This window comes from Danio rerio, chromosome 13 (assembly GCF_049306965.1).
Source record: "Danio rerio strain Tuebingen ecotype United States chromosome 13, GRCz12tu, whole genome shotgun sequence".
NCBI classification, from domain to species: Eukaryota; Metazoa; Chordata; class Actinopteri; order Cypriniformes; family Danionidae; genus Danio; species Danio rerio.
Window position 1 is genome coordinate 43,642,135 of NC_133188.1, and position 27,193 is coordinate 43,669,327.

The 27,193-nt window shown below is 36.5% G+C and overlaps 1 protein-coding gene and 1 long non-coding RNA gene across 21 annotated transcripts in view; both read right to left on the minus strand.

Moving 5' to 3' along the window:
* The window catches only part of crtac1b (cartilage acidic protein 1b), a 200,994-nt gene extending 174,358 nt beyond the window's left edge, over positions 1 to 26,636 (minus strand). For 8 of the 20 annotated variants that reach the window (XR_012388864.1, XR_012388866.1, XR_012388868.1 and 5 more), the window contains exons 1-4: positions 19,920 to 20,216; positions 14,936 to 15,135; positions 9,936 to 10,132; positions 9,708 to 9,844 (exon numbers count right to left, since the gene is read on the minus strand). Coding sequence is in view for 7 of the 20 variants with exons in the window: in XM_073920261.1 (XP_073776362.1) it covers positions 9,708 to 9,844; positions 9,936 to 10,132; positions 14,936 to 15,135 (534 nt within the window). In the remaining 13 variants the exon portion in view is untranslated. Of the gene's footprint in view, positions 1 to 9,707; positions 9,845 to 9,935; positions 10,133 to 14,935; positions 15,136 to 15,207; positions 16,772 to 19,667; positions 20,217 to 26,543 lie in introns of those variants that run through there. The other 12 variants (XR_012388861.1, XR_012388859.1, XR_012388860.1 and 9 more) reach the window with 5 other exon arrangements.
* On the minus strand, positions 20,181 to 23,757 carry LOC137487433 (uncharacterized). Its single transcript, XR_011006017.2, has 4 exons — positions 23,654 to 23,757; positions 23,392 to 23,477; positions 23,037 to 23,079; positions 20,181 to 22,939 (listed from the first exon to the last, which is right to left on the minus strand). It is a non-coding gene; the product is annotated as an uncharacterized lncRNA (long non-coding RNA).
* Positions 26,637 to 27,193: the final 557 nt, after the last annotated feature.

The window sequence follows — 27,193 nt, forward strand, 5'->3', positions numbered from 1 at the left end:
AGGACATAAATAAGGATGTAAACAACGGATGTAAGTGCGGTTTGGCACCGCTAACAATTTAGCTACAAATTCAAACTTATATGTCAAACCCCTTGTCAACACCTACAATCTTCACCAGCGCTGTGGTGTCTCTCTATGTGGAAGCTTTCCCTGTGTTCTTCATCTCAAATAACAAAAGATATGTAAACGTTTCATATTACTTATACATGCTTATTCTAAATATATGGTTTAGGCTCAAACTGATAAGGCTAACAGCTAGGGATGTAACGGTATCAGAATTTCACGGTACGGTAATACCTCGGTATGAATGTCACGGTACGGTATTTATTGAATCATTTACAGGAAAAAAAAAACTTTTGAAAATACTCCCAAAAAAGTGCCAAAAGTGTCAATGACATACAAATTAGCCATCTATCTGTTAGCTTTGAAACAGGAACTTCAATTTTAATAACAAAAAATTATTAAACCATGTAAAAAAATAAAGTTTCAATTTAGTATTGTTAAAAACTCATCACATTTAACATTTAATCACTCACTCACTTAGATAGAGATGGGTTTAAAGGAAAATTATCATATAACTATAATCTGGTAAAAGCTGGTATCTCTGGGTATTTACAATGTCCCCTGCAACAGAAAAAAAACCCTCTCATTTGGGACTGAGGATTCTGGGACAAGAGAGATATGACTTGGCCCATGTTGACAGCAGTGGGGTAACGTTGTGCATTGTCTTTCCCCCACTTGAGAGGACAAACCATGAGTGAGATAGAGATCTCTTTGTGGTACAAGTCAATGTCTGCATCAATCTGAACAGTGTGCTGTGTTTCTGCAGTCCCCATGACTGTTATTAGTCGTATTCCCCAACTTGCAGGCACGTGCACACATAGGGCTCAACCTGTGCAGTGCACATGCCCTTTTTAGTCTTGGATAGAAAATGCCCTTCCAAAACGATCAAAAGTGCCCCCGCGACGCGACACAACCTCCGTCCAGTCCAGCCCTTCAGTAGGCGCGCGATAACACCTCTCTTGAGTATGCGCGCTCAACCCCCCCTCGGCGCTTTACAATACGCGCGCCACAACACAGCTGATCAGAACGCGCGCGACAGCACCGCTATTCAGCACGCGCGCGGCGACAACACCCGCTTTAGGTTCGATCATTTCCATCTTTTTTTCATCTCCGCTACTAGCAGCACACTCCATTTCCGCATTACTGGATCTGTAGCGACAACAGACCGCAAAGGATTATGGCCACGCCGGGGCTGATGGGAAATGAAGTTCCAGCTACCTCCCGTTCGCTTCATTCGCCTGAGCAAATTTTCTCAGAAGACCTATAGTTTTACCGAGTCATGCGACTTCGGTAATATCGAAAAAATTTAATATTGCGGTATGACGGTATTTACAATACCGTTACATCCCTACTAACAGCTACTCTGACTGACAGCATTTACACAGCACAAAAGCGCATGCTTGAAGGGGCATGATGCTTTTCCTGTGAATGTGGAGCCAATCTGCAAATCACAGCACATTATGTTAGCTGACCAATCAGAGCCTTTCAGGGGAACTAAGAACTGTGACAGTTGTTTTCATGCTAGCAGAGTCGCTGTATATAATCAAAGTAAGTTATATGAACAAATTACCTGATTTTTCTACAAATGAAGGATGAGCAAAACATTGCTTTGCATCTTATAAACACAACCAACCAAGCCTTAAAAATACATTCTGGACCAACCCTTATAAAACTATAATAATCAAAAATAAAAAAGTAGCAAATAAAGTTAAAGTGTCCAACCTATTCTTTATGTAATCTTCATATAAGATAAAGAAATCAATTGAAGCAGTCATACACATACAGTAGCACACAAACATGCTCTAACACAGTACACACACACACACATATATATTTCAGCTGCCTCCCCTTGGATATTAATTTCACACCCCATTATCAGAAAGCTTCCCCGTGGACATGAAGTCAGTGAAGTAGCCAAGCAAATGAACTTACGCACACAGTTTCAATAAAGACACCCACCATCCAACAGCATGGAAATGGCGAAATAAAGAAATATATACATAAGTATATAAATATCAGCAGCTCGTGACCAGAATCCTAATGAGGCACAACAATGAAAATGTCAAATGCTCTCTGATTTCTACATAACCGCCACTTCAGGTTGCAAAATACAGATTAAAGCATAATGGAGTTAAAAAACACAGAATGCATTAGCAGTATAGGCTTTAATGTCATGATTTACATGGTTTTTATGCTCTGTTTATTAATATTAACAGTAATATTGCTTTATTTGTTTTTTATGCTTTATTTTCTAAGAAAAATTAAGAATTGTGGTTTGGAAGGTTGGTGTAAAATGTAATGAGCTTCCATTCAAGATTAATTAATATTGATTAATAATAATGATTAGATTAATTAATAGTAATGGATTATTAATATTAATATTATTAAAAAATAAAATACAAATATACACAAAATATTATCATTTATAAACCAATATTGCCAATATTGCTTTTTTAGCCTATTATATATTTAGTCAGGGGCTGCACTGTGGTGCAGTGGGTATCATGTTTGCCTCACAGCAAGAAGATCGCTGGTTCGAGCCTCGGCTGGGTCAGTTGGTGCTTCTGTGTGGAGTTTGCATGTTCTCCCCGTGTTTGTGTGGGTTTCCACTGGGTGCTCTGCTTTCCCCCACAAGTCCAAAGACATGAGGAAAAGGTGAATTGGTTAAGCTAAATTGTCCGTAGTGTATGTGTGTGAACGAGTGTGTATGGATGTATCCCAGTGATTGGTTGCAGGTGCAAGGGCATCCGCTGTGTAAAACATGCTGGATAAGTTGGTGGTTCAGTCCGCTGTGGCAACCCCAGAATAATAAAGGGACTAAGCTAAAAAGAAAATGAATGAATGAATATTTAGTCATGCAAGATCTACACTCACCGGCCACTTTATTAGGTACACCTGTCCAACTGCTTGTTAACGCAAATTTCTAATCAGCCAATCACATGGCAGCAACTCAATACATTTAGGCATGTAGACATAGTCAAGACAATCTGCTGCAGTTCAAAATGAGCATTAGAATGAGGAAGAAAGGTGATTTAAGTGACTTTGAACGTGACATGGTTGTTGGTGCCAGATGGGCTGATTGAGTATTTCAGAAACTGCTGATCTACTGGGATTTTCACACACAACCATCCCTAGGATTTACAGAGAATGGTCAGAAAAAAAGAAAATATCCAGTGAGCGGCAGTTCTGTAGGCTCAAATGCCTTGCTGATGCCAGAGGTCAGAGGAGAATGGCCAGACTGGTTCCAGCTGATAGAAAGGAAACAGTAACTCAAATAATCGTTAAACCGAGGAAGGCAAAAGAACACACAACGCATAGAACCTTAAGGCGGATGTTCTACAACAGCAGAAGACCACAGTCCTTTCAGCTAAAAAACAGGAAACTGAGGCTAAAATTCACACAGGCTCACCAAAATTGGACAATTGAAGATTGGAAAAATGTTTCCTCGTCTGATGAATCTCCATCTCTGCTGTGACATTCATATGGTAGGGTAAAAATTTGTCATCAACAACATGAAAGCATGTATCCATCCTGCCCTGTATCAACATTTTAGGCTGGTGGTGGTGGTGTAATGGTGTGGGGGATATATTCCTGGCACACTTCGGACCCATTAGTACAAATTGAGAATAGTCCATGTCCATCCCTTAAGACTATAGTGTACCCATCATCTGGAGGCTACTGCAAGCGGGATAACACACCATGTCATAAAGTGCGGATCATCTCAGACTGGGTTTCTTGAACATGACAATGAGTTCACTGTACTCAAATGGCCTCCAAAGTCACCAAATGTCAATCCAATTAAGCACCTTTGGGATGTGGTGAAACGAGAGATTCACACATGGATGCGCAGCCGATAAATCTGCAGCAAATGCATGATGCTTTCATGTCAATATAGACCAAAATGTTGAAGGAATATTTCCAATACCTTGTTGAATCTGTGCCACAACTGATTATGGCTAAAGGGGGTCCAACGCAGTACTAGAAAAAAAGATTAAACAGGGTGGCTAATAATTCTTCTTAATAATAAGAATTCACTTGTATATTTTATATGAGGTACAAAGAATACCCCATATATAAAAATGTCACACAAAAAAAAATATCACGGAATATTTGGCAGATTTTAAATACATTATAATATTAATAATGTTTTAGTCAATGCACCTTTATACCATTTTTATTTTTTATTTTTCTTATTTATTTCTTAATTCCTCTTTAAACATCCATGTGTTGCAGGTATACGCAGGGTACCTTTGAACTCTATTAAAGTAATTTTATTTTCGAACTGTCAATATTGCTTTAATGGTTTTTAAGTACTATCTAGAGAGAAAGCAGGTAATGCAGGTAATCAGTAAGCGAGTGTGAAGCCTGATCCGTCTGCCTTCAGAAACAGCCTCATCTGTCTTCCTGTCCAGTTTGAAGAGACAAATGACAGTGATTCAGTTTCAAGGAGAGAAAACATCGCATTTGAATATTAATGTCTAGCCGAAGCTGAAGGAAATAAACACGGGTCATTCTTCAAGAAATGAATTAAGCTTTAAGACACAGGTATCTTTAATTTATTTTAACATTTATTTTGATATGATTAAAAGAAATGCATGTTTACGTTAAAGTAACAATAATTTAAATATTAAATAGTTTACTATTTATGCTGCTACATGAGTATGATATTTATGCCCCAATGCATTTGTAAGGTATCAGATTGAGGTTTTGTTACATGTTCTGTTTGTCCTGTATATTTTTCAATTATCAATTGCCTTTTGCCTTATAATAAACTTTAGTTTAATTATTTTCTTTCAGCTTAGTCCCTTTATTCATAGAGTTCACCACAGTGGAATGAACCACCAATTACCCACCATATGTTTTACATATGCAGATGCCCTTCCAGCTGCAACCCATCACTGGGAAACATCCATACACATTCTTTCACACTCATACACTACAGCCAATCTAGTTTATTCAATTCACCTATAGCGCATCTTGGACTTTGGTGGAAACTGGACATCCCAGAGGAAGCCCACTCGAATACGAGTAGAACATGGACACTCCACACAGAAATCCCAACTGACCTAGTCAAGAATCAAACCAGTGACCTTCTTGCTGTGAGGTGACAGTAACCACTGAGCCACCCTATAATAAACTTAATCTGGTTAAAATTACATAAACATTTCATTTTTAAAAATTGTACATATTTTATGTTAAAACAACTCTTCTCTTTTTCAACATTATGGGTTCTGATTTATCAGAAATGAATTGTTCTACACTATTTGACTATAATTTAGAGTAATGTATTATAAACTAATGAAAACTTTAAATAGTTTTGTTTAAATACACTGGAAAAAAAATGATACATTGAGTTTACTGAATTCTTTAAGGTAACAGGTTGCAGGCAATTAAAATGGGTTTAAATTTAAACAAACTAATTAAATTTAGTAATGTTCAACATAGTTTGTTTGTTTAAATTTAGCCCATACAAATTGTTTGGAAATAGTTACCTAAAAATGCAGTAAACCCTTTTTTTTTCTGTGTAATGAACTATTCAAAAATATTCGAAATTATATTAACTTATACAGTATTAAATACATTTTATAAAACTTCAGAATCGTAAGCCATCTGTATATATTTTTCCCCCAAATTCTGTTTAAAGGAGAGAAGATTTGTTCAACACATTTCTAAGCATAATAGTTTTAATAACTCATTTCTAATAACTGATTTATTTTATCTTTGCCATGATGACAGTACATAATATTTGACTAGATATGTTTCAAGACACTTCTATACAGCTTAAAGTGACATTTAAAGGCTTTATTAGGTTCATTAGGTTAACTAGGCAGGTTAGGGTAATTAGGCAAGTTATTGTATAACGATGGTTTGTTCTGTAGACTATGAGGGGAAAACATAGCTTAAAGGGGCAAAAAGTTTTGACCTTGTTTACAAGATTAAAAACTCCTTTTATTCTAACTAAATAAAAAAAAGACTTTCTTCAGAAAAAAAAATATAATATCAGACTTACTGTGAAAATTTCCTTGCTGTTAAACATCATTTGAGAAATTTGAAAAAAGAAAATCAAAAAGGGGCTAATAATTCTGACTTTAACTGTGTGTGTGTGTGTGCGTGCGTGTGTGTGTGTGTGTGTGTGTGCTCCGGTTTCCCCTACAATCCAAAAACATGCAGTACAGGTGAATTGGGTAAGCTAATTTGTCCATAGTGTATGTGTGCGAATGAATGAGTGTGTATGTGTGTTTCCCAGTGATGGGTTAGAGCTGGAAGGGCATCCACTGCATAAAACATATGCAGGATTCAACTTAAATTCAACTTACAACAAAAGGCATCTCTTTGGGGATCGACTTTTGCATGGCATCCAATGACAGTACTATTTTTTTTATTTTTATTATTTTTTTTTTTCATTTAGTTATCTATTGAATTACTTTGCTTCCCAATTTAATTCCATAGACCTCGTTTTGTTTTGTTTCTCTCCGAAGCATTACGAGCCTGATCCTAAATCATGTAAATCATAAAATCATTGATGAAATACTTTTAAGCAGCCCCGTCTCACTATCATCGGCCCAGTCAAATGACTGCGGGTGCAAAAAATCCATTTCAATCCCTCGCTGCTCTTCCTCCAGGATTACTGAGCATCCTTCACTGCTGACTGCTCCGCAAAACAGCACGAGGCCCACGGTAATTGCAGAAATATGCTGTTCAGCTTATTGTGTTTTGGACTAAATACAAATCATTGGCACGACTGGCCATTCATCATGGCGTCTGGGTTTAGTAAAGCGCGGTCAGACGGCGGGAATTCTGATAACCTCCGTGCGGAAAGACAAATTAAGGCTACACTTCCCACCTAATATGTCTCCTTACAAAAAGAAACAAATGAGCCTTTGAGTTTTCTAATTATCACAGCATATGATTCGGTGTCAGAGACAAATATTGCGCTGGAAATGAATACTTATATTGGCTGGCTGCGGGAGGCAGGACTGCCCGCTGATGGCGGACGGTAAATGATGATGATGGTGGCCGAGGAGGATTTTGAGGGAATTTTTTTGTGAGGGTGAAATGGCTTGTAAACAATCACTTGACACACTTCAGAAGTCACTTTCACTTACATTCGACACTGCTCTTAGGACATTCTGTTGATAATCAATAGACCTACAGTATAACAAATTGCTGGAATGTATTCACATTTTCCTGTTCCTATATGAGCTGCGTTGAAAAGATTTATACATGCGATAATACAGCGGAAAAAATAAGTATTGAACACATCACCATTTTTCTAAAGACGCCGTTGACTTGAGATTTTCCCCGGATATTGGTAACAACCTAAGAAATCCATATATGCCAAGAAAACAAATCTAACTAGTTTACAAATTAAGTTACGTGTAATAAAAATTAAATGACACAAAGAAAAAGTCTTGAACACATGAAGAAAGGGAGGTGTGGAAAGGCAGTGAAAGCCCAGTCAGCAGCTGAAACCTCTCAGTAATTATTTGGCAACCCTCTGCTCTTCCTCAGTGTAAATGAATATTAGCTGCTTCAGTCCAACATCTACATTAGCAGGATGATGAAGATAAAACCAGGGTGGACATTTTAGCAAGACAATGATTTGAAACACAGCCAAAAAAACTCTCCAATGCTTTCAGAGAAAGAAAATCAAGCTGTAAAATGGCACAGCCAATCACCTGACTTGATTCCAATAGAAAATACAAATTAAAGATCAGATTTGATAAATGAGACCTATTCAGAACCATCAAGTTTTTTACACTTTGCGCTGAAGTTTTTGTAAAAATAAGCAATTCGTGTGACTTAATTTTCCAAATGAGAGGCGTCTTTTAGCTGCAAGCACCAAAAAAATCACTTCATATAAAGTAATAAATACATTTCAGTAGTTGAGTACTTTCTCCTAGTGTCATTTGGTTGTTATTACACATAACTCATTTTTCTTTTCCTTTTTTTTTTGTTTTGCTTTATTTTTATGTGTGTATTGTTTGGGTTTTCACCAAAATCTGGTTTGTCAACAGCTCCTATTATGAAAAAAAAACATGACATGTTTAATACTTATTTTCCCCACTGTATGCAGTTTTAAAAAGATCAATAATTTCTTCTTTGTAATATTTTAGAGTCGAACAAAACCAAGAAAAGTTCCCTACAGCTGCTTTCTCCATAAAACGTAAAAGAATTTAATAAAAACAGGCTACATGTTTGTTTTAGTCAGCACAATTTCATAAGAAACAAAACTGTTTTACATGAAGTCCGAAAAGTGACAACACTGTAAAACAATATCAGTTAATTAACTCTATCTACTGTTGAAAATTCAGCTCTACAGTTTTACAAGGTGACTTTTATTGACATTTTAGTAGTTTGAAAAAATAAAATGTAGAAGAAATAATATAGAGAGAAACAAAGTCTGTAATATAACAGAAAGGGTACTGGCAGCTTATTACAGTTTTTGTAGCATAATTTACAACACCAACCCAGACAATATATTTTAACTATTAAAAATGTTACCCAAGTAACTTTTTTCAAGGTAAAAAGTTGTTGGAAGAAAGATCAAGGTCCCATAATCCAATTCAACTGCATAATGCGGCCGGTCTCGCATTATTCAATTAATTATTCACCAATCAGATGATTCCTAAGCCACTATAAATACCCTAAAAAGGTCCATATAACAGCAATCTTCGTTTTGAAGAATCCCTCCTTCCACCCCTACTCCTCCACCTTTCCTAGATGGGTGTCACAGTGGCCTAGTGGTTAGCACTGTTGCCTCACAGCATGTCACAGGTTTTAATCCTTACCAAGCCATCCAGCGATTCTGTGCGGAGTTTACACATTCTCCCCGTGCTCTCGTGGGTTTCCCCCGGGCTCCCCAGTTTCCTCCCACCATCCAAAAACATGCAACTTCTGACTAATCCAAATTGGCACCATAGACATGCTCCTAGTAAGTAGTTATCGCTTAAGAGCAATCACTATATGTTCATTAGCTACTACAGCAAGGCAGTTCTCGAGATCTACCTGAGCTCAAACAGGGACACATGCCAAGCTAGCTTTATAATCAATCACCAGCAAAGTGTGAACTCTTGAAACCTTAAAATCAACCAGTGTTCTCCTACAGTTAAAATGAACCAATGCTAACATGTGCAACACAAACATCTCTGTTCAAATAAAAATAAAAAACCAAATGGTCATAAACAGTTTAGTGTTTATGACCATTTAACAGCAAGTTGTTTAGTTTAATATGATAAACACTGCATTTAATTTTGTTTTTACTATTTTCTAATAAATAATATACATTTAATATTTATATCATTTGTCTGAGCATGGCTTGGAAATCATTTAACCCATCAATAAAATAAATGGAAATCCTGAACTTCAGATGATCTGTGAGATTTTGTGGCACAACATTGCACATAACTATATCTTTTTGTACTTATTTGGTTTTTACAGATGATACTGTTTGTGTTATTGAAGTTCACCATATAGAAATCAAATGTATGGTAATATGCTGCATGTAAATGACATATATGACATACAAGTTCATGTATAGTTACTGTATAAACATCAGATTTCCGTATGGGATCACATTGGGACAAAGATAAATCAATTCAATAAAACCAGGTCAATTCAATAAAAACTGTAAATGCTGTCACCTTTCTGTCCACGCATGCAACAGAGCGGCCAGCCACACGATTGGCAACATCTCTGTGTTCATTTACGTCATCATTCAGCAAATCCTCATACCGGCCATTACGAAACTTAAAGAGCTTGTCAGTGTATGTCGCTCTCCCTGGATGAAATGACAGAAACAATTACATGAAACTAAAATCCATTTACTGTAGCATTTGCTTCAGTGCCTTGTTTGTGAAACCGTTACATACCTGAAAAGGCATTATTAGTGTTGAGGACGTAAATTTCCTCCCTGCCGTCACCATCTATGTCACATGCTGTCACTCCAATGGCATTGCCCTGTCGGTCTCTGAGAGCGTAATATGGAGAACTGCGATTGTCGACAGCAATGTTGACAAGCCTCTTCTTAAACTTGTCATACTTCAACACCAGATTTGGCCCATTGTAGCTAAAGAGGGGGAAAAAGTACATATAAGTTTATACATAACACATGTAAGGCATTTAAAGCAAACTAACACAGTCCACATATTCTAATCAGTCATTATATTAAAATGCAATATTTCATTTCATATGATAGGATATATGCCGAGCTAGTGTTTCTTCCCATACTGATAAACTTCAGGTGAATAGTTAATGTGGCTTTTTTTAATTTTATGGTTCCTTTTTACAGCATCGATGCTGTAATTTATTAAAGATATACTCAGTTAAATAGATTTCAGTGTTCATTTAGTTGTTAAAGCGTAAACCGAGGTGAAAAGCCATTTACATGCATGCACCTGTCAGGATCAGCAGACAAGCACAGAAACACCAATGGAAATACTGAAGTAAAATTAAAGGTTCATATTTTAAAGACATAGCGTGGAAAAATATAATTTAATGCAGTGCTTCTTGTATATTCTGAGACCCTCTTTATAGCTTATATCATTAAGGCAGTGAAGATCGTTGTTTTTTTATAAAGAAACAGACCTTAAACATGCCGATTTTGTAATGGCATACAGTTCTCCATAAGCGTTTGACTCAGGTTACTGACAAATTAAAAGTCCTTCTACGTGCTTCTGCATATCGTCACCTTGGAATGATAAGGTTCTATCTGCGTTCTGAATGATTTTGAGATATTGAGCTTCAAAGTTTTTGCATTCCATAGCAAACAATATGTGCGCTAGAGCCAACTTTGTCGATAAACCGTTTTTGTTTTTGTAAATTAAAAGTCTTAAAATGTAAACAACTTATAAAAAAACATCCCATAATGTAAATACATTGTCATTTAATAAGAATATGTCAATAACTTAATTTGGAGAAAAATGTCAGCTAGAACCTTAAAATTCTGAGGTGACAATATACCCTATTCATACCACTTGCAATTTATGCATGTATTAAATTATATATAAGTCTAAGCATTTTATTTTATATTATTATAACATTATAATTGGATTTGTATTTTGAAAAAACAGTCATATGTGCGTGATTAATTAATTATACATATTGTAGTTAAAAATTAGGACAACCTATAATTCCCTAACATTTAAGGTCACTGCTTAGTTCTATTTGAAGTCATCAAAACAGGATTGATAAGGCTGGTTGTCAACAAAAGACAAATGACATACTGGGATGACAGACCAGGATAATGCAGAACATCTCAATTTGTTCAACACTGCTGTGAGAATTGGTCATCAGTTCAGAGCTAAACAGGTTAGGATCTGTCTCTCAGCAAACAGCGTCACAACAATTAAGAGAGTTTGAAATGAAAGTGCAGCCGTGACCATACCATCATCAGCAAAACTAAATAAAAGACTAACTGTGCGTTCACACCAAAAGCGGTGAGAACGTCCAAGGTCGCTCTGGCCGCCCTGGCAACGACGCTGTCTTCTTTCAGCTCCAGCGGTGAGAGCGTCAAAATTCAATACATTGATCTCCTATTTAAAAGTCACATTCAGTTCAATTCCTGCATAAAACATGCTTTATAGCATGAAAAAGTTGCGCACTTCTGATCAAATTCATTTAACAATGGAAGATTAAGTTGCATGTGGTGTAGCTTTGCTCCACTTTATTATCTAATGTGTCCATGCCTGAAATATCCTGAAGAAGCAATACTGTTGTGTATTATCGCATGGATTCATGCTTTTTTAAAGATAAATATATATTACATTAATGCACATTAGTAATTCGCCAGTAAATTATGCATGTTCTTGTAAGAAAACATTGTAAATAATTGAAAATCCAGCAACCGCAATAATCAAACACTTGAAAACATTTGACATCAGAACCAAAGTTTACAGGTCTGTGTTCTCTGGACTCCTCTCAAGCGGTAGACTTCTTCATTCTGATTTCTTGAATTTGTTGACTATACACTCTCAGAGATAACTGTCACTGGATCAGTATCCTTTTAAAGGGTACACATTTGCGCAATAATTCTTCAAATCCATATTTATAACATTATGCCGAACCGCGTCATAGCTCATTTTCATAAAGTTGACTTGATTTCAACTCTCCTCGATGCCCACACCAGCGAAAACGCGGCACGCTGCTCCTCGACGCTTATCGCCACCGGCTCTCATTGAAAATGAATGACTTCCGGCTACTTTGCCGCTTTTGCCGCTTTCTGTGTAAACGTACGGTAACATTGGCTGTGGAGCATGTTGAGTGGACAGAGAATTGGTTTATAGTTCACTTGATGAAAGCAACTTTACTTGAAACACTGTAGATTTGATAAGACACGTTCATTATCATTGACAAATACTGAAAAAGGTCCGCTTTTGGTGTAAACACACAGTTAGTCTTTTATTCAGTTTTGCTGATGATGGTATAGTCACGGCTGCACTTTCATTTCAAATTCTCTTAATTGTTGGGACGCTGTTTGCTGAGAGACAGATCCTAACCTGTTTAGCTCTGAACTGGTTACCAATTCTCGCTGCAAAGGAATGAAAAAGGTCTTGTGATTTTGTTATGAAAGATCATGTGATGATAAAAATATGTGCGACTGGATAAACCAGCAGGCTGAGCACACTGTAAAACATCTGAAATATTGTTTTGGTCATTCTTAAAGCCTTAAACATCTCAGTATTTATGTAATATATTATCAATGACCTCCAGAATGAAGAGCGTCTATGCTCTGCATCTCACACCTTCAAACGCCACTGTGCATTCACTGATTGTCAGGATTGCCTTCTCAGGTGCAAGTCATTTATTAAATGAAGAAAAGATTCACACTGCTTTTCCTACCGCAGTAAATTCTGATTTTACTGTTGATATTTGGGACCAGTTAATAAGGGAGTGACAATATTGTTAGATTTGACTCCTTGGATAGAAATGCTGCTTTATTTGCACGTATTTTATGCGATAATCTAGTTTTGCGCATAAAGTTAATACGCATTTTTGGTTTCCATTCAAAACTGCGAATTAACTTTATCCGCAAAACTGGATTATTGCATAAAATAGATATTGAGCCTCTTGCCACACTGAAATAATAAAATGACAGCCCAGAGTCCTGAACTAAACCTGATTGAAAATCTCTGGAAAACCCTTGCTGAGAAACTACAGTCAGTGAACTGTGGAAAGGAACAGAAGAAGAGCTGATCAAGATCCCTGCAGAGCGGTGAAAGACTAGTGATTTCTGTTGAATTTGTTGACTATACACTCTCAGAGATAACTGTCACTGGATCAGTATCCTTTTAAAGGGTACATATTTGCGCAATAATTCTCCAAATCCATATTTATAACATTGCTCCATATTGGTGCTGCAAAAGCATAGTGCTCATCATCATTGTCATCATCATCTGGTTATTTTGTAAACCACTGATCTAAAAAAATTTGGTGCAAATTTTGAATGACAAAGATTATTCATTTATCATTTTCCTTCGGCTTAGTCCCTTTTTTATCAGGGGCCGCCACAGCAGAATGAACCTCCAACTATTTCGGCATATGTTTTATGCAGTGGATGTCTTTCCAGCCGCAACCCAGTATTGGGAAATGGCAAAGATTAAACTATTCATTCATTCATTTTCTTTTTAGCTTATTTCCCTTATTAACATGGGGTCACCACAGCGGAATGAACCGCCAACTTATCCAGCATATGTTTTACGCAGCGGATGTACCGCATGTCTTTGGACTGTGGGGAGTGCCCGGATGAAACGCACGTGAACACTGGGAGAACATGCAAACTCCAAACAGAAATGCCAACTGACCCAGCTGAGGCTCGAACCGGCGGCCTTCTTGCTGTGAGGCGATTGTGCTACCCATTGTGCCACCGTGACGCCAAGAATACATTTTTTTAAGTGTTTATATATTATTCTCTTATTTAAAGTGAGTGTGTGCATTATCCCACCAAGTTTGGATATACCAGTCATTTTGACATTGTGAGGACTTTTTTGTGCACATGAGTAAAATTACTAACACAGAATTAAGTATTTTAGAATAATTCATTCAATACTAAAACTGTAGATTGCTTCATGTAAGTGTTGGGTTTTAGGGTCGAGTTGGGGTAAAAGGACAGAATCAGTAGAGTAGAAAAATCAATGTCAATGTAAAATCCTCATGACACATGAGAAACCAAATTGTATGTGTGTGTGTGTTTCTTCCTGCAGGCATTATTGTTATTAGATTAATACTTTAAACCCAAAACATAATGCTAATGGGGTAGAAAAAATAATTTTAATAGGACCATATATTCTCTGAAATCCTAACTCAAATATAAACATGCCTTCAGGGAGTACTGAATAACCAAAGCCCATTTATTTGTCTCCTGTTTCCAACAAGGCACGTCCTTGTTGGTGTATTTCACTGACCTATCCTAAATCAACCTCGGCTGTCATTTAATAGAAAGGAAAAACAAATTCTGGCTTCCCTAGAGATACAATTCTGTCAGTTGCACTTAATTTCAATCTTGAGTGCAATTCAAACCAAACACTGAGCACTCCAAACACATCAAATTTCATCAACACAAATCCACCAAGATCCAAATCATATCACAAATGGTTTACAAATACGCCCAATTAATTGCTTTGACATTTCTCTTTCTACTAGAAATATTATTTTCAAGTACAAAACTAATGTAATGTTGGCTAACATATATTTACTGTCACTATTGCAAAAAATGTAAGTTCCCCTAAACTGCACAAGGCACCACACACTGTAACTTTAAAACACTGAACTTTAAAACACTGAAGTATTTTATGTCAAACAAAAAAATGCATCGCTTCTTCATTATTCTTCTGAAACCAATGTATGCAATCTGTCAGAAATCCAGAACACTCACCCTGACACAAACATCTCCAGATCCCCGTCTCCATCCACATCAGTGACAGCAACACCATAGTTGAGCTGCGTTGGATTGTTCTCATAGTCAGGAGGGAAAACACTCTGAGTTACTGAGGTAAACATGGGTTCAGTCCGTTGGCCCCAGGACAGTCCTGACACACGCACAGTGAGCAGTAACATCCACGCCAACATTGCCATCTGTGAAATTAAGCAAGTTTTAAAGAAAAGAAACATCACTGTGTGGAATGAAACAACAGATACTGTACTTACCTCCTGATCTGTGAAAAAAAAACTCTTTATGACTCATTCAAGTTAGAGGAACTGTAAAACACCATCAACTGAGCCGGGCTGTGGAGAAATCCTACTTTCCCTGACTTTTCGAAGACTGAACGGCTTTCTACACTGTTAAGAGGCAATTACCTTCCCAGCATTACACTCACAGTACTGAGACATAAATACAGAGACTGCAGACATGTGACAGCTCAGAATGGACCAAATTAAGATCTGAGAGCAGAAGCCATTTCACTGCACATGAGACAGACATTTAAGATGGCAAAATCCATATGTGGTGAAAAGTATGAGGACACAATCTTTCTAATGATCTATCTATCCATCCATTGATTCAAGTATCTATCTATCTATCTATCTATCTATCTATCTATCTATCTATCTATCTATCTATCTATCTATCTATCTATCTGTCTGTCTGTCTGTCTGTCTGTCTGTCTGTCTGTCTGTCTGTCTGTCTGTCTGTCTGTGACACTTTACAATAACAGCACATGTATAATGATGTACTTACACATACTAAACTGTATTTTATTATGAACTATCTTAATTTCTTGATAGAACATGTTAATTAATAATTAATAATAATTAATGCATTATGTATTATGCAATGTATAATTGTGTTATCTAGTTTTTGCATAATGTAACTAATATAAACTCATGACTTTTAATGTATCTTCTTGCCATGACTTTACTTGGAAGGGCACATTATTATTAACTCCTTCTCATGAATTCCTGTGTTTAAACATGACAGTTATGCTCGTCCATATACTTGTGCTATCTACTGTATCTATCCGTCCGTCCGTATCTCCATCCATCCATCCATCAATCCATCCATCTATCTGTAACTCTTTACAATAACAGTACATGACCAATAATGTACTAATTATTAGTAACTAATATATAAACTAAACATTACTTTATCGAACTAATGATGAGTTAAGGCATGCACTAATCCCAAGTCGCAAGTTCAAGTGTGAATAATGACTACCTTAATTACTTGTTAGAACATGTTTGTTTGTATTGTCAGTTCACCTAGCGAGCGAACGAGCGAGCTACTGTGGTGCCGTAAACGATCTGTGACTTATATGTTTTTATTGTGATTGAACATTTATTGTTTTGTTTGTTGTTTATTTGTTCTTTTATTTTTGTTTGTTTTGCTACTTTGCTGGGTTTTGGGTATCACTCTCGTACACTGTAAATAAACCATCACTTTACACGTTATATCAGTGAGTTGTGCCATCATTTTGAGGTTTTCTCATTTTTTTAATATACTTTGAGAACCCACTACGAGCCTTCCTGGCTCATATACCTCACATTTGGTGTATAAATGTATTAAACACTTTAGTTTCAGCTTAATGTAACTAACATGAACTTGTGACTTGTTAATGTATCTTCATGCCATGACTTTACTTGGAGGGGAAAATTATCATTTACTCATTCTTAACTAGTAATGAACCCCTATGCTTAAACATAACAGTCATGCATGTGAGCCTAGTGTCTTTACACTGAAAAATTATTTCAGATTAGTTCAGGATTAGTTACCAATGGGTTAATGAGAATGTGCCCCTCTAAGTAAAGTCATGACATGGATACATTAACAAGAGTTTGTGTTAGTAACATTTAACATTCATACATTACCAATAACATTATTACACCATTAACATTACCTTCATGCATTTACATTTAAAACTAGTGTTAATCAACACATTAATTAACAAACATGTCCTAATAAGTAATTAAGGTAGCAATTATTTAAATATGATCTCGTGTGATTCATGTTGTAGTTAATGTTAGATCATGATTAGCACAAGCTTAACTTATCAGTAGTTTATAATGAAGCAACATTTAAGTTACATATTAGCACATCATTATTCATGTACTGTTATTATAAAGTGTTACCTATCTGTCTATCTATCCATCCATCCATCCACCCATCTCTCAAAACTGTTCATTTACAATTTAATTCATAGCAACTGGCACATGTAAACAAGGTAAGACCTTACTTACCTTAGTCTAAACCTCGTAATAAAACCTTATGTCATTCAAAACTTTTGCTTTTTATTTCTATTTTTCCAGTTGAATCCAGAAGTAATTATTTTCCGACCCAACTAAATTTATCTATACAATAACAGTGATATACATTATATTTTATCTATACAATAAAAGTGTGTACACTATATATGTGACCATGAACCACAAAACCAGTTTTTGGAATTTTTTGAAAATTGAGATTTATATATAATCTGACAGCTTAATAAATAAGTTAAGTGAATATCGAGTTATAATTTGACAGTATTTGGTCAAGATACAACATTTAGAAAATCTGATATCTGAGAGTTCATTCATTTATTTTATTTTCAGCTTAGTCCCTTTATTAATCCGGGGTCGCCACAGTGGAATGAACTGCCAACTTAACCAGCATATGTTTTATGCAGCAGATGCCCTTCCAGCTGCAACCCATTGCTGGGAAACATCCATATACACACATTCACACACATACACTAAGGACAATTTAGCCTACCCAATTCACATGTACCACATGTCTTTGGACTTGTGGACTCCACACAGAGATGCCAACTGACCCAGCCAAGGCTCGAACCAGCGACCTTCTTGCTGTGAGGCGATAGCACTACCTACTGTGCCACCGCGTCGCCTATCTGAGAGTTTTAACAAATCTAAATGTTACCCTTAAAGTTGTTAGCAATGCATATTACTAAGATAAAAAATAAGCTTTGATTTATTTTATCATATTTTGTCACATATTGCCATTAAATGTACAGTAGAATTCAGAAATGATTGTTATTAGCAACACCAGTGGCCATTAAGTGAACTGCAGTCTGCTACTTTTTGTTCATTCTCGCACTTGTGTGCACAAGAAACATGATTTATTTTTTGGCTATAACTATAATTGACAAAAAAATACTTTTGCAAGAATATACGGTTAACAAACATCCCAACGTCATTCATGCTGTTGTGAGCAATAATAAATTAGTATATAAATATACGCAGCAAGCTTTCCGCGCAAGAAAAAAAAATAACACACAAAAAAATAACAAGCAGCCCTAAAGAAAGCATCTGATCATAGTGATATAGATACGTTTTGACAAGCTCTGAATATCACCACCATCATGTTAACAAAGAAGGCAAGAAAAAATACTTAGTTACAAAAGTTTGATTATAAAGTACATTTGCGACAACACAGAGACTATTTAGTTCTGGGTGTGTATGTAATTGATTTATATTACACTGTATATTCCTAAATCGTTATAGCTTGTTTGTTTTATAATGTTTATTTATTGTTTTTATTATATCCGATATTTGTATTTCTTTAAATAATTTCAATATCGCTTAGGCTATTTTATTTAGATCTATGAAATTGTGTTGAGCCCTCAAAAGTGGACACGTAATTTGTAACGTTTAATGTTTTTCTGTTGTATTCTTATGTGAATACAAATATGTACAAATTATCTCCAAAATTAAATACAGAAACCCAGCCGCTCGAGGCATCAAGGGAGCTGAATCGAGCGCTCGCACACAAATACTGTCCATGCATTTACATGTAAACAAGCATGATAACTAAGATAATGGAAAATCAGTTGTTCCTTGCGCCATCTGGTGGTTACTGCAATTTTTTTTTTTTTTTTTTTTTTTTTTAATGAAAAGTGGCCTTTACAGACGCAGTAAAGCGTGTGACTGCGGGTGACAAATTGCAGTACATTCTCTAGAGCCATATCTTTAGAAATATAAATTAAATTAATTCCTTTTTTGTGTACATTACATGCAACAATACAGTATAGAATAACTTGTTTGATTTTCCTAGCAGTATAGTCAAATCTCTAGACAAATCAGTTAAAATGCTTTAATTGAAATTCATTAGCATTCATTAAGCTGCTTAAACATTGCAACGAAATTATTTAAACTTGGAAATGTGTACATATAATGAAACACTACACTTTTTTTGAAAACTGCGTCATTTTACAACTTCTCTAAAAAGTTACTTAGACCGACAAAGAATAAAAAGTATGGCTGCAGCAGGTGCAGTAATATTATACAGTGCCATGAGATTAAAATCCTGCCAAATGTATTGCAGTCTCAGACCAAAAAAATTATAAGTGTAAATCAAAAAATTAATATCATGAAAGTCTAGAAAATAGCAATGTTTCATTTTCTGTTAGTTTTAGTACATGATGTAACGACAGAAGTGTCAAGATTAACTAGGAAAATTATTGAAACTCAGGATACGAGATGCTAATGGTCCATTTCAAGGGTCTATGCTAAGCTGAGTTAAAAGTGCTCCAGGCAGACCTGGTAACACAATCTCACCGCAATTCGTAACTTTTTGATTAAGTGGCTAATTCGTATGAGTTTGTATAATCTCATTCATACAGTTTACTATGATTTGCTCATCCTCCAATTATGGTTGCGTTTAGGGGCCTACTCACACTATGCCATCCGTACCGTGCCCAGGCCCGTTTCCCGGATCGTTTGAGAAGTGTGAGTGCGCTGAATCGGGCTCAAGCACGGTTCACTTGGCCGGCCCTGGCCCGGTTGGAAGAGGTGTGCCTGAGTGCGGTACACTTGGGCTTTGGCGCGGTACGCTTGTGTGTGAGCGCGAAACGCGCCAAAGCCCGAAACCGAAAGCGAGACGTGACTTTTAAGGGACTGTTTGATATGGATTTATTAATCATTCTTACTGTTCAGTGATCGCAAACTGCCGTAGTTTATTAAAGACGCAAACTCCTCCCAGCACGCCAGCTGCGCGCCTTCAGCAGACCTCCTCATTCCTGCAGCACGAGAGCTTTGATTGTTTATGAGCGCCAAAAGTGGCGGATCTGTACGGCGAAATATCTGACTGCGTGTCCCCGCATCCCTAAGGACTGTTTGGCGAAATATTTGACTGCATGTCACTGCATAACAAACGACTGAAACGATATAACTAGAGAAATCTTCACTGTGCTGCTGAGTGAAAGCGTATGGCAAGCCGTTTTAACATTTAAACCTTGTTCTGACTATCCATAAATATATTTAGAGAGATAATTATATTTTGACTAGTCATAATTATAATTCGACTTGTCAGAATAACAATTAGAGATATCTGCAATTACAATTGTACTAGTACGAAATCAGATTGGAGATATCTGCAAATATATTATGAATAGTCATATTCCTTTATTGACTTCCATTGAAAAATATTTGCAGATATCTCTAACTGAGTTTTGACTCGTCAAAAATCCAATTCAAGATATCTACAACTGTAATTCAACTATTAGTAAATTAATTAGAGATATCTTCAAATATATTTGTAAATATCTCTAAATATTACGAATTAAAGACATCTCCAAATGTATGACTAGTAAAAACTCAGTTAGAGATATCTCTAATTACAATTGTGACTAGTCAAAACTCATTTAGAGATATCTGCAAATATTTTTCAATGGAAGTCAATAGAGGAATATGACTAGTCATAATATATTTGCAGATATCTCCAATCTGATTTCGTAGTAGTACAATTGCAATTGCAGATATCTCTAATTGTTATTCTGACTAGTCGAATTATAATTATGACTAGTCAAAATATAATTAGAGATATCTCTTAAATATATTTATGGAGTCAGAACAAAGATTTAAATGCTAAAAAGGCTTGCCATAGAGACCGCTTCTGAACAGCGCAGCAGCGATGACGTAAGCGTGCCGAGGCCCGATATGGTGTGAGCGCGGGCCGTCGGGGGAGACGGGAGGGGGGACAAGCGTGCTTTGGCCCGGTTCGAGGCAACTGTACCTAGTGTGAGTACGGCCCTAGGCCGTACTAGGGGTGGTTGCCATGCTTCCTTTTTAAGATCGTACATTTTCGCACAAATTTATAACAAATAAGACTAGCAACCATTCATTCAGCCAGCAGAGGAAGCCCTCACCCGAATTCATTTCCCATTATTTTGTATTGCCTTTCTGTTATGACCATTGTGTGTTTTTTGACTACTGCCTTTATTTTATAACTCATTTCGCCTTGACTGCCTTATTGAGCTGACTGTTCATTTGAATCTTGCCCGATTAACTGGCTATGACTCAGCCTTGTGATTGGTAGTTATTTGCTGATAACTATTAAACTTATTGTACTTTTATCTACCCTGTCTCCATGTCGTCACCACTGCCATTGACACAGAATTAGCCACTAAACTAACAAAAACGTAAAATAGCTATGTTTCCATCTGAGATCAAGCTGGACCTGGAGATAGGTTGAATGGATACAAAAATGGTAAACCTCAACTGTTTTGGGGAGTTGCAAAATTAGCCCATTTTCAAAAAATAAAACTGTAATGTTCCTTTAATTACAGCACAATGCAACACAACCCATAATTTACATATAAAACACCACACAAAAAAAAAAACAATAAGGAAAATTCTTCCGAAATTGTTTACATAACAGCATTTGTGCAGTATTTGGCAAATAATAAAAGCAGAGACGACATGCTCAAGCTGCTGAAAAACACAAAGAGATGGGAGATGATGTGTGTATGTGTTTGCAGTAATGATTTCTCAAAATATGCATGTCCCTACTCTACTAATCAACCCATTGAACTCTAACATCAAAGCCGTGTAATTAATTTAGATTAAGGTTGTCTTAATATATGCTCCTCTGTTTGAGATGAAAGTGTAATCAAACCACTCAAATAAGTATTGTATTAGTGATATTACCGGACCAAAGGTTCGGGCGCAGTGGTAATTTGAGCGCTGATGACAGAAATGTACATTTTCAGACTGATTAAAGGCCTCAGAAGAGGTTGTCACTTTGTTCTTTCCTGTGCTATATTACTAACATTACCACTTTTATTTTAATAACCCAGTGCAGCAAAACACCGGGGGCAGAAACAGTAAAAGCAGAGTAAACATGTCATTTTATTGTAATTTATTTGGTGTTTATAGCTGTACCACTCTGAATGGCTGGATACACAGCAAAATATGGGGACCCAAAACAACTCTATGGGTGTTAATTTCAACACTTTGAAAGTGTCTCATGGGGTCCACTCAAAAAAGAGTTAAATCAACACTTTCAAAAGGGTTGGCACATTGACACCGAAGTAAGGGTTAATTTTAACTCTGGGCAGAGTTAAAAAATGTAACTATATTTAACACCGCCTGGTGTAATATATTATTTTATTCAACTCTCTTGAGTGTAAATATGGTAAAAAACTCAAATAGACTGTAAATTACAAAAGAAAAAAACATTTTATTTAAAAACATTCACCACTTCAACAATTCATTCAGTTTTTAAAATGCAACAATGTCAAATATGCTTTAAATGTTTTATTAGTACAGACAGTATCAACAAAATATGTATGACCAGTGCTTAAAAAGGCTGTTTTAGTCCTTTGGTCCAAACTTGATGTTTCATCAGTTTTCTTCTGAACGCATAGTTTTCTTCTGAAATGACATTTTAAACAACTTGGCGTGCAAATCTTTCACTTCTGGTGTTTCCTTGGTCCTCCATATCAAACACAGCAGTTTAAATGAAGGTATAAATGCTGGAAACTTGTGTGAAAACAAACTGGAGCTAGGAAATCTAATCAAGCATGTCCTGTGAATGAAGTGCTTCCCAGCCACAGGATGACCTTTTTATCCATGACGATGTAGTAGCTGCTGATCGCTCGTCTGGTGGTTCCTGATGCACGGATATAGGGTGATGCTCTTCTAAGAACTCTTCAAGACTCCAGCATGACTAAGAAAAATGTTTGAAAACAAATTGCAATCAAATTCTATGATATATTTAAAAGAACATTTAAAGTAAATAAAACATTCAAGAAATCTAAACTCACCTTTTGAAAATCTTCATGATGATCCACAACTTGACTCTCCCAGCTGGTTGAGGTGACAGGATATGGAAAAGTAGAAAAAACACATACATCACTGTTGGATCTCCAAAAACAATTAGGTTAATCACAATGACTAGAACTGGAAAAACAGGCAGCTGTCGGTCCAGAATCCTGAATTTAACACAACACTTGGAGCAAAATTTAGAGGAGCTTAAAATCTTTTATATCATTTAGTGATGCTGACTTCCCCAAAATATTTGCCACAGTGTAAAAAATATTCATAAACTTACAGTTTTCTGTAAGCGTGTACGTGCGTGCGTGCGTGCGTGTGTGCGCCCGTGCGTGCATGTTTCTTTACCAGATTCAACTTGTTAGGCCCTTTCAGGACCAGTATTGACGCCACCTTTCCTGGAGTCTAGCAGATGTTTCAGGTCCAAATATAATCTTAACTATTAGGATAAGCAGAAGAGGAAAAGTGCAAAGCAAAGAGCAAAACATTATTTAAGTAACAGTTCACCCACAATACAAAACTTATCACCTTCATGTCATTTGTTATTCTTTAATGCTCTAATACCCTCTCAGCTTATTGTGAAACAAATACAGAACTTTATCAAACATACCTTCATTATTATCACCACATATGACCAAGAAGGTGTGCTTGGTCATTTCACCAACTCTGGAAATACACCATCCGTCTCTAATCAGCCACCGTCCCAGGGTCTTGTGTTATTGTACAGAGAACTGTGGCTGTTAAAAAACAACAACACATTAGTATCTAACACATATGCATAACCTTCAGATAAAAAAGAGAGATGAACATCACAAAGTATGCCTCACACTTTTTCAGATATCTTTTGATTCAGATGTTGATTATTGATTATAAATCTACAAATCAAACCTGTATCATCATTAGGCTGCTCAAATATGAATCAGTTGATTAATTTTACAGACAGGTGGCTGTTTACAACGCACTAAATTGTCTTTAATAAAACGGAAATGTTGTGTACAGTACATGCTAAGTTTAGCCTAGTTTTAAGCACAATATCATGCGGGAGAAAAAGCTTGACTAAGATGTTCCTGACTACAGAAATAGCCTAACTTACTAACGTCAGACATCCCGAGTTGGGAAAAGTCATTTTCGGGGGATACAGAGTTGATTTGCGAGAGGTAGCGGGAGAGATGAGTACCTGAAGACCGGTGGGGTGACTTGCGCGCGACGTACCTAAAGAGCGGTGGGGGTGACTTGCGCGCGACGTACCTGAAGAGCTGGGAGGGATGCGGTGGAGAGGGGTGTGCAATGTGTTTGATGACCGGGCGGGAGACGCGCGATTTCCGGGAGATTATCATTCATTTGCGGGCATCTGGGAGTCTCTGTGCATTTGCGGGATAACGTTAACGTTAGTCCCGCAACTTCCGGGAGACTTCTGTAACGTCAAATGTCTGAGAAAGTGCAAACGCGGTCATTTAAAGACATTAATGTTAACATTCCGACTTTAATGGTTGTCAACACTTAATATAATTCAAGCGTACGTTATCACGCGACTCTATGGACTAACGGTATATGGACGGCCACGAATGAACCAGTTTAAAAGGGCTGCGGTGTTTAAAATAACCAAATTAACATACACGGATAACAAACAATCATATGTTTTAGTCAGGAAGCCTTTTACAAGAAAGCATATGTTCATTTACTCACCAGATATGTTTTAGAAAATCTCCAGAGGTTATGGAAACCGTCCTGTGTTGCCGTTAGCATCCGGGCAGAGTAGGCTAGGCTGCTCCGGGAATTCCCTCGCTAGTTTGCTTCGAATTAAAGGAGAAGTGTCGATTTTATTTTACAGATGGGTAACAACGCACAAAATGGCATTAAGCGTGACAGAAATGTGTTGAACATGTACATTTGATGTTTTTATGCACTATGTATGCGTGAGCACATATAAAAACATTCTTGAAAAGAAGTCAATAGTAATGCAGTTAAGCTAGATACACAAACGACCATGAATGAACCGCAGAAGATTAAAATTGTCACTACATTCTAAAGTTATTAACTTAACAATATGTTTACAACTGTATTTCCTTAAAGAAAGTCAGTAAAATACCAACATTTAGGTAGTTGTTTGACTCACCAGTTGCTGTTCTAAACTTCAGATGGAAAATGGCGTCTGGAAAATTCTTCAGTGACTGGGGCTGCATGAATTCCCGGATGTTGGAAATAACACCACCAAGTGTAAAAAAGATAACTCCTTGATTTCGCACTGAATAAAATCAATTCTAACTCTTATTATATTCATTTATCAAAATCTAACTCTTTAACGTCAACACTTTACTCTGAAATGCTTCAACACCGAGAATTTAACTCTGATGAATTTGCTGTGTAAGGGCAGTGGAACACCAATGCTGCAAGAGTACCGTATGTACCGTATCTGTCATCATAATATGATGATGTAAAAGCTTCTCGGATGAGGTGAGGGCTGGATGTGATCCAAACTAAAAAGTCTTCACAGCTACAGGGTCATAAATTTAGACACAGACAGGCACAGGAACCACAAGAAGAGGTGAATCTGTCCTTGCACCAGCTCTGCATCTCGAGGAGGCAGTTAGACTAGAAATGATGCCATCAGCTTCATCTCACTGCAGTTATCACACAACACACTTACTCACTGCAGTTGCAACAGAGATGTTAGATGATGTGCATCACGATGAAAAAAAAAAATTGCACTGTAAAACGTTCAAAGTTTGTAATGTCTCTCTTATTTTAAATGATAGCATATATATAAACCCACAATGTGAAATAGTAAACACTCTTTGCTTTTTTCCTGTGACCTTCACCTCATAAATTATATTTACTCTCATCTTAAGTGTGTGTTCATGCATTTCTGGTCTCTGATCGGACTGCGACAAACACCAGCACAGTCAGTCAGTCATACACCTCTCTTCTTATGACACAACACTGCTTTATATTAAACTACTCATCCTTAATTATAAAATAAGTATGAAAACATCTGGATCTCTATGAAGGTGATGGAGTTGTCTTTTACTTAAAATAATAATAATAAAAAAGTTTTAATATGTAGTTGTCTGAAATTTAAATCCAACACACTTAAAAATTAACATTTACTATGATTAGTTACATACATATTATTAACGAAATAGGATCTCATCAAAGCATGCATGCATAAAAAGCAAAGCATAAAACATAATCTTTATACAGATCAAAAGCAGAACAAATAACAAACATTTGTTTGTGGTTTCTTAATTGTTTATAAAGTCTTTTAAATCCGAAAAGCAGATGCGAACTAAACAAATGCGAACTAAATAAACAGAACCAAGACAAAAGAAAAACAACCTGGAACCTTTATCTGATCTCCCGAATATTTATCAATATCACTTATCACATCTCATCCGATCGGCAAAGAACGTTTAATTAGACGCGCGCCGAAAGATCAGATCAAAGCAGCCGCTTTAACTTCAAAGACACAATGCGGCAGATATAAAAGCACCGCTACTTACATGAAAGAAAGTCCAGCGCCGCTCATCAGTGATTGCCCTCCTCATAGATTAAGAGATTCCCTGTGGACCTTGAGTATGTCTCGTAGTGATTTTACACAACTTCCCAAGAATTTGCTTTATGAAATCAGCTGTGTAAGAATCTATCCAATCACAAGCCCCTGCAGTGCATATTTAAAAGAGGCAGCCAATGACTGAGCTAAAGGGCGGAGATAGGATTGCAGAATCACGCTTACCTGAGACTCCCTACTCTATAATTCATAAGCACGGCTCAGAAGAAAGATTTAGTGACATGATTTTGAATCTATTCAATCAAAATACACACGAATGAAGACATTTAAAAATGCAGTTAAATATGCATATGCAAGTATAAATAAAAATGCAGTTCGAAAAATAAGTTATCTAACATTATGTGTGTTCTACCATGTACTTTAAATGCACTTTCTTAATTAAAATACTGATTGCCGGTCTGATGATCGTTTAACCATTTTATGGGAACATTTCATGGATCCGTGGCATTTATAGTAAAGTGAGGGTTCATCTACTGGGATGTTGGCAGAAGTTCATATCTCTATAGTTATTTCGTCCACTCAACAAACGTTCATATCAGCATGACCTCTTAAAGAAACAGAAAATCTTACACTTAAACTGTA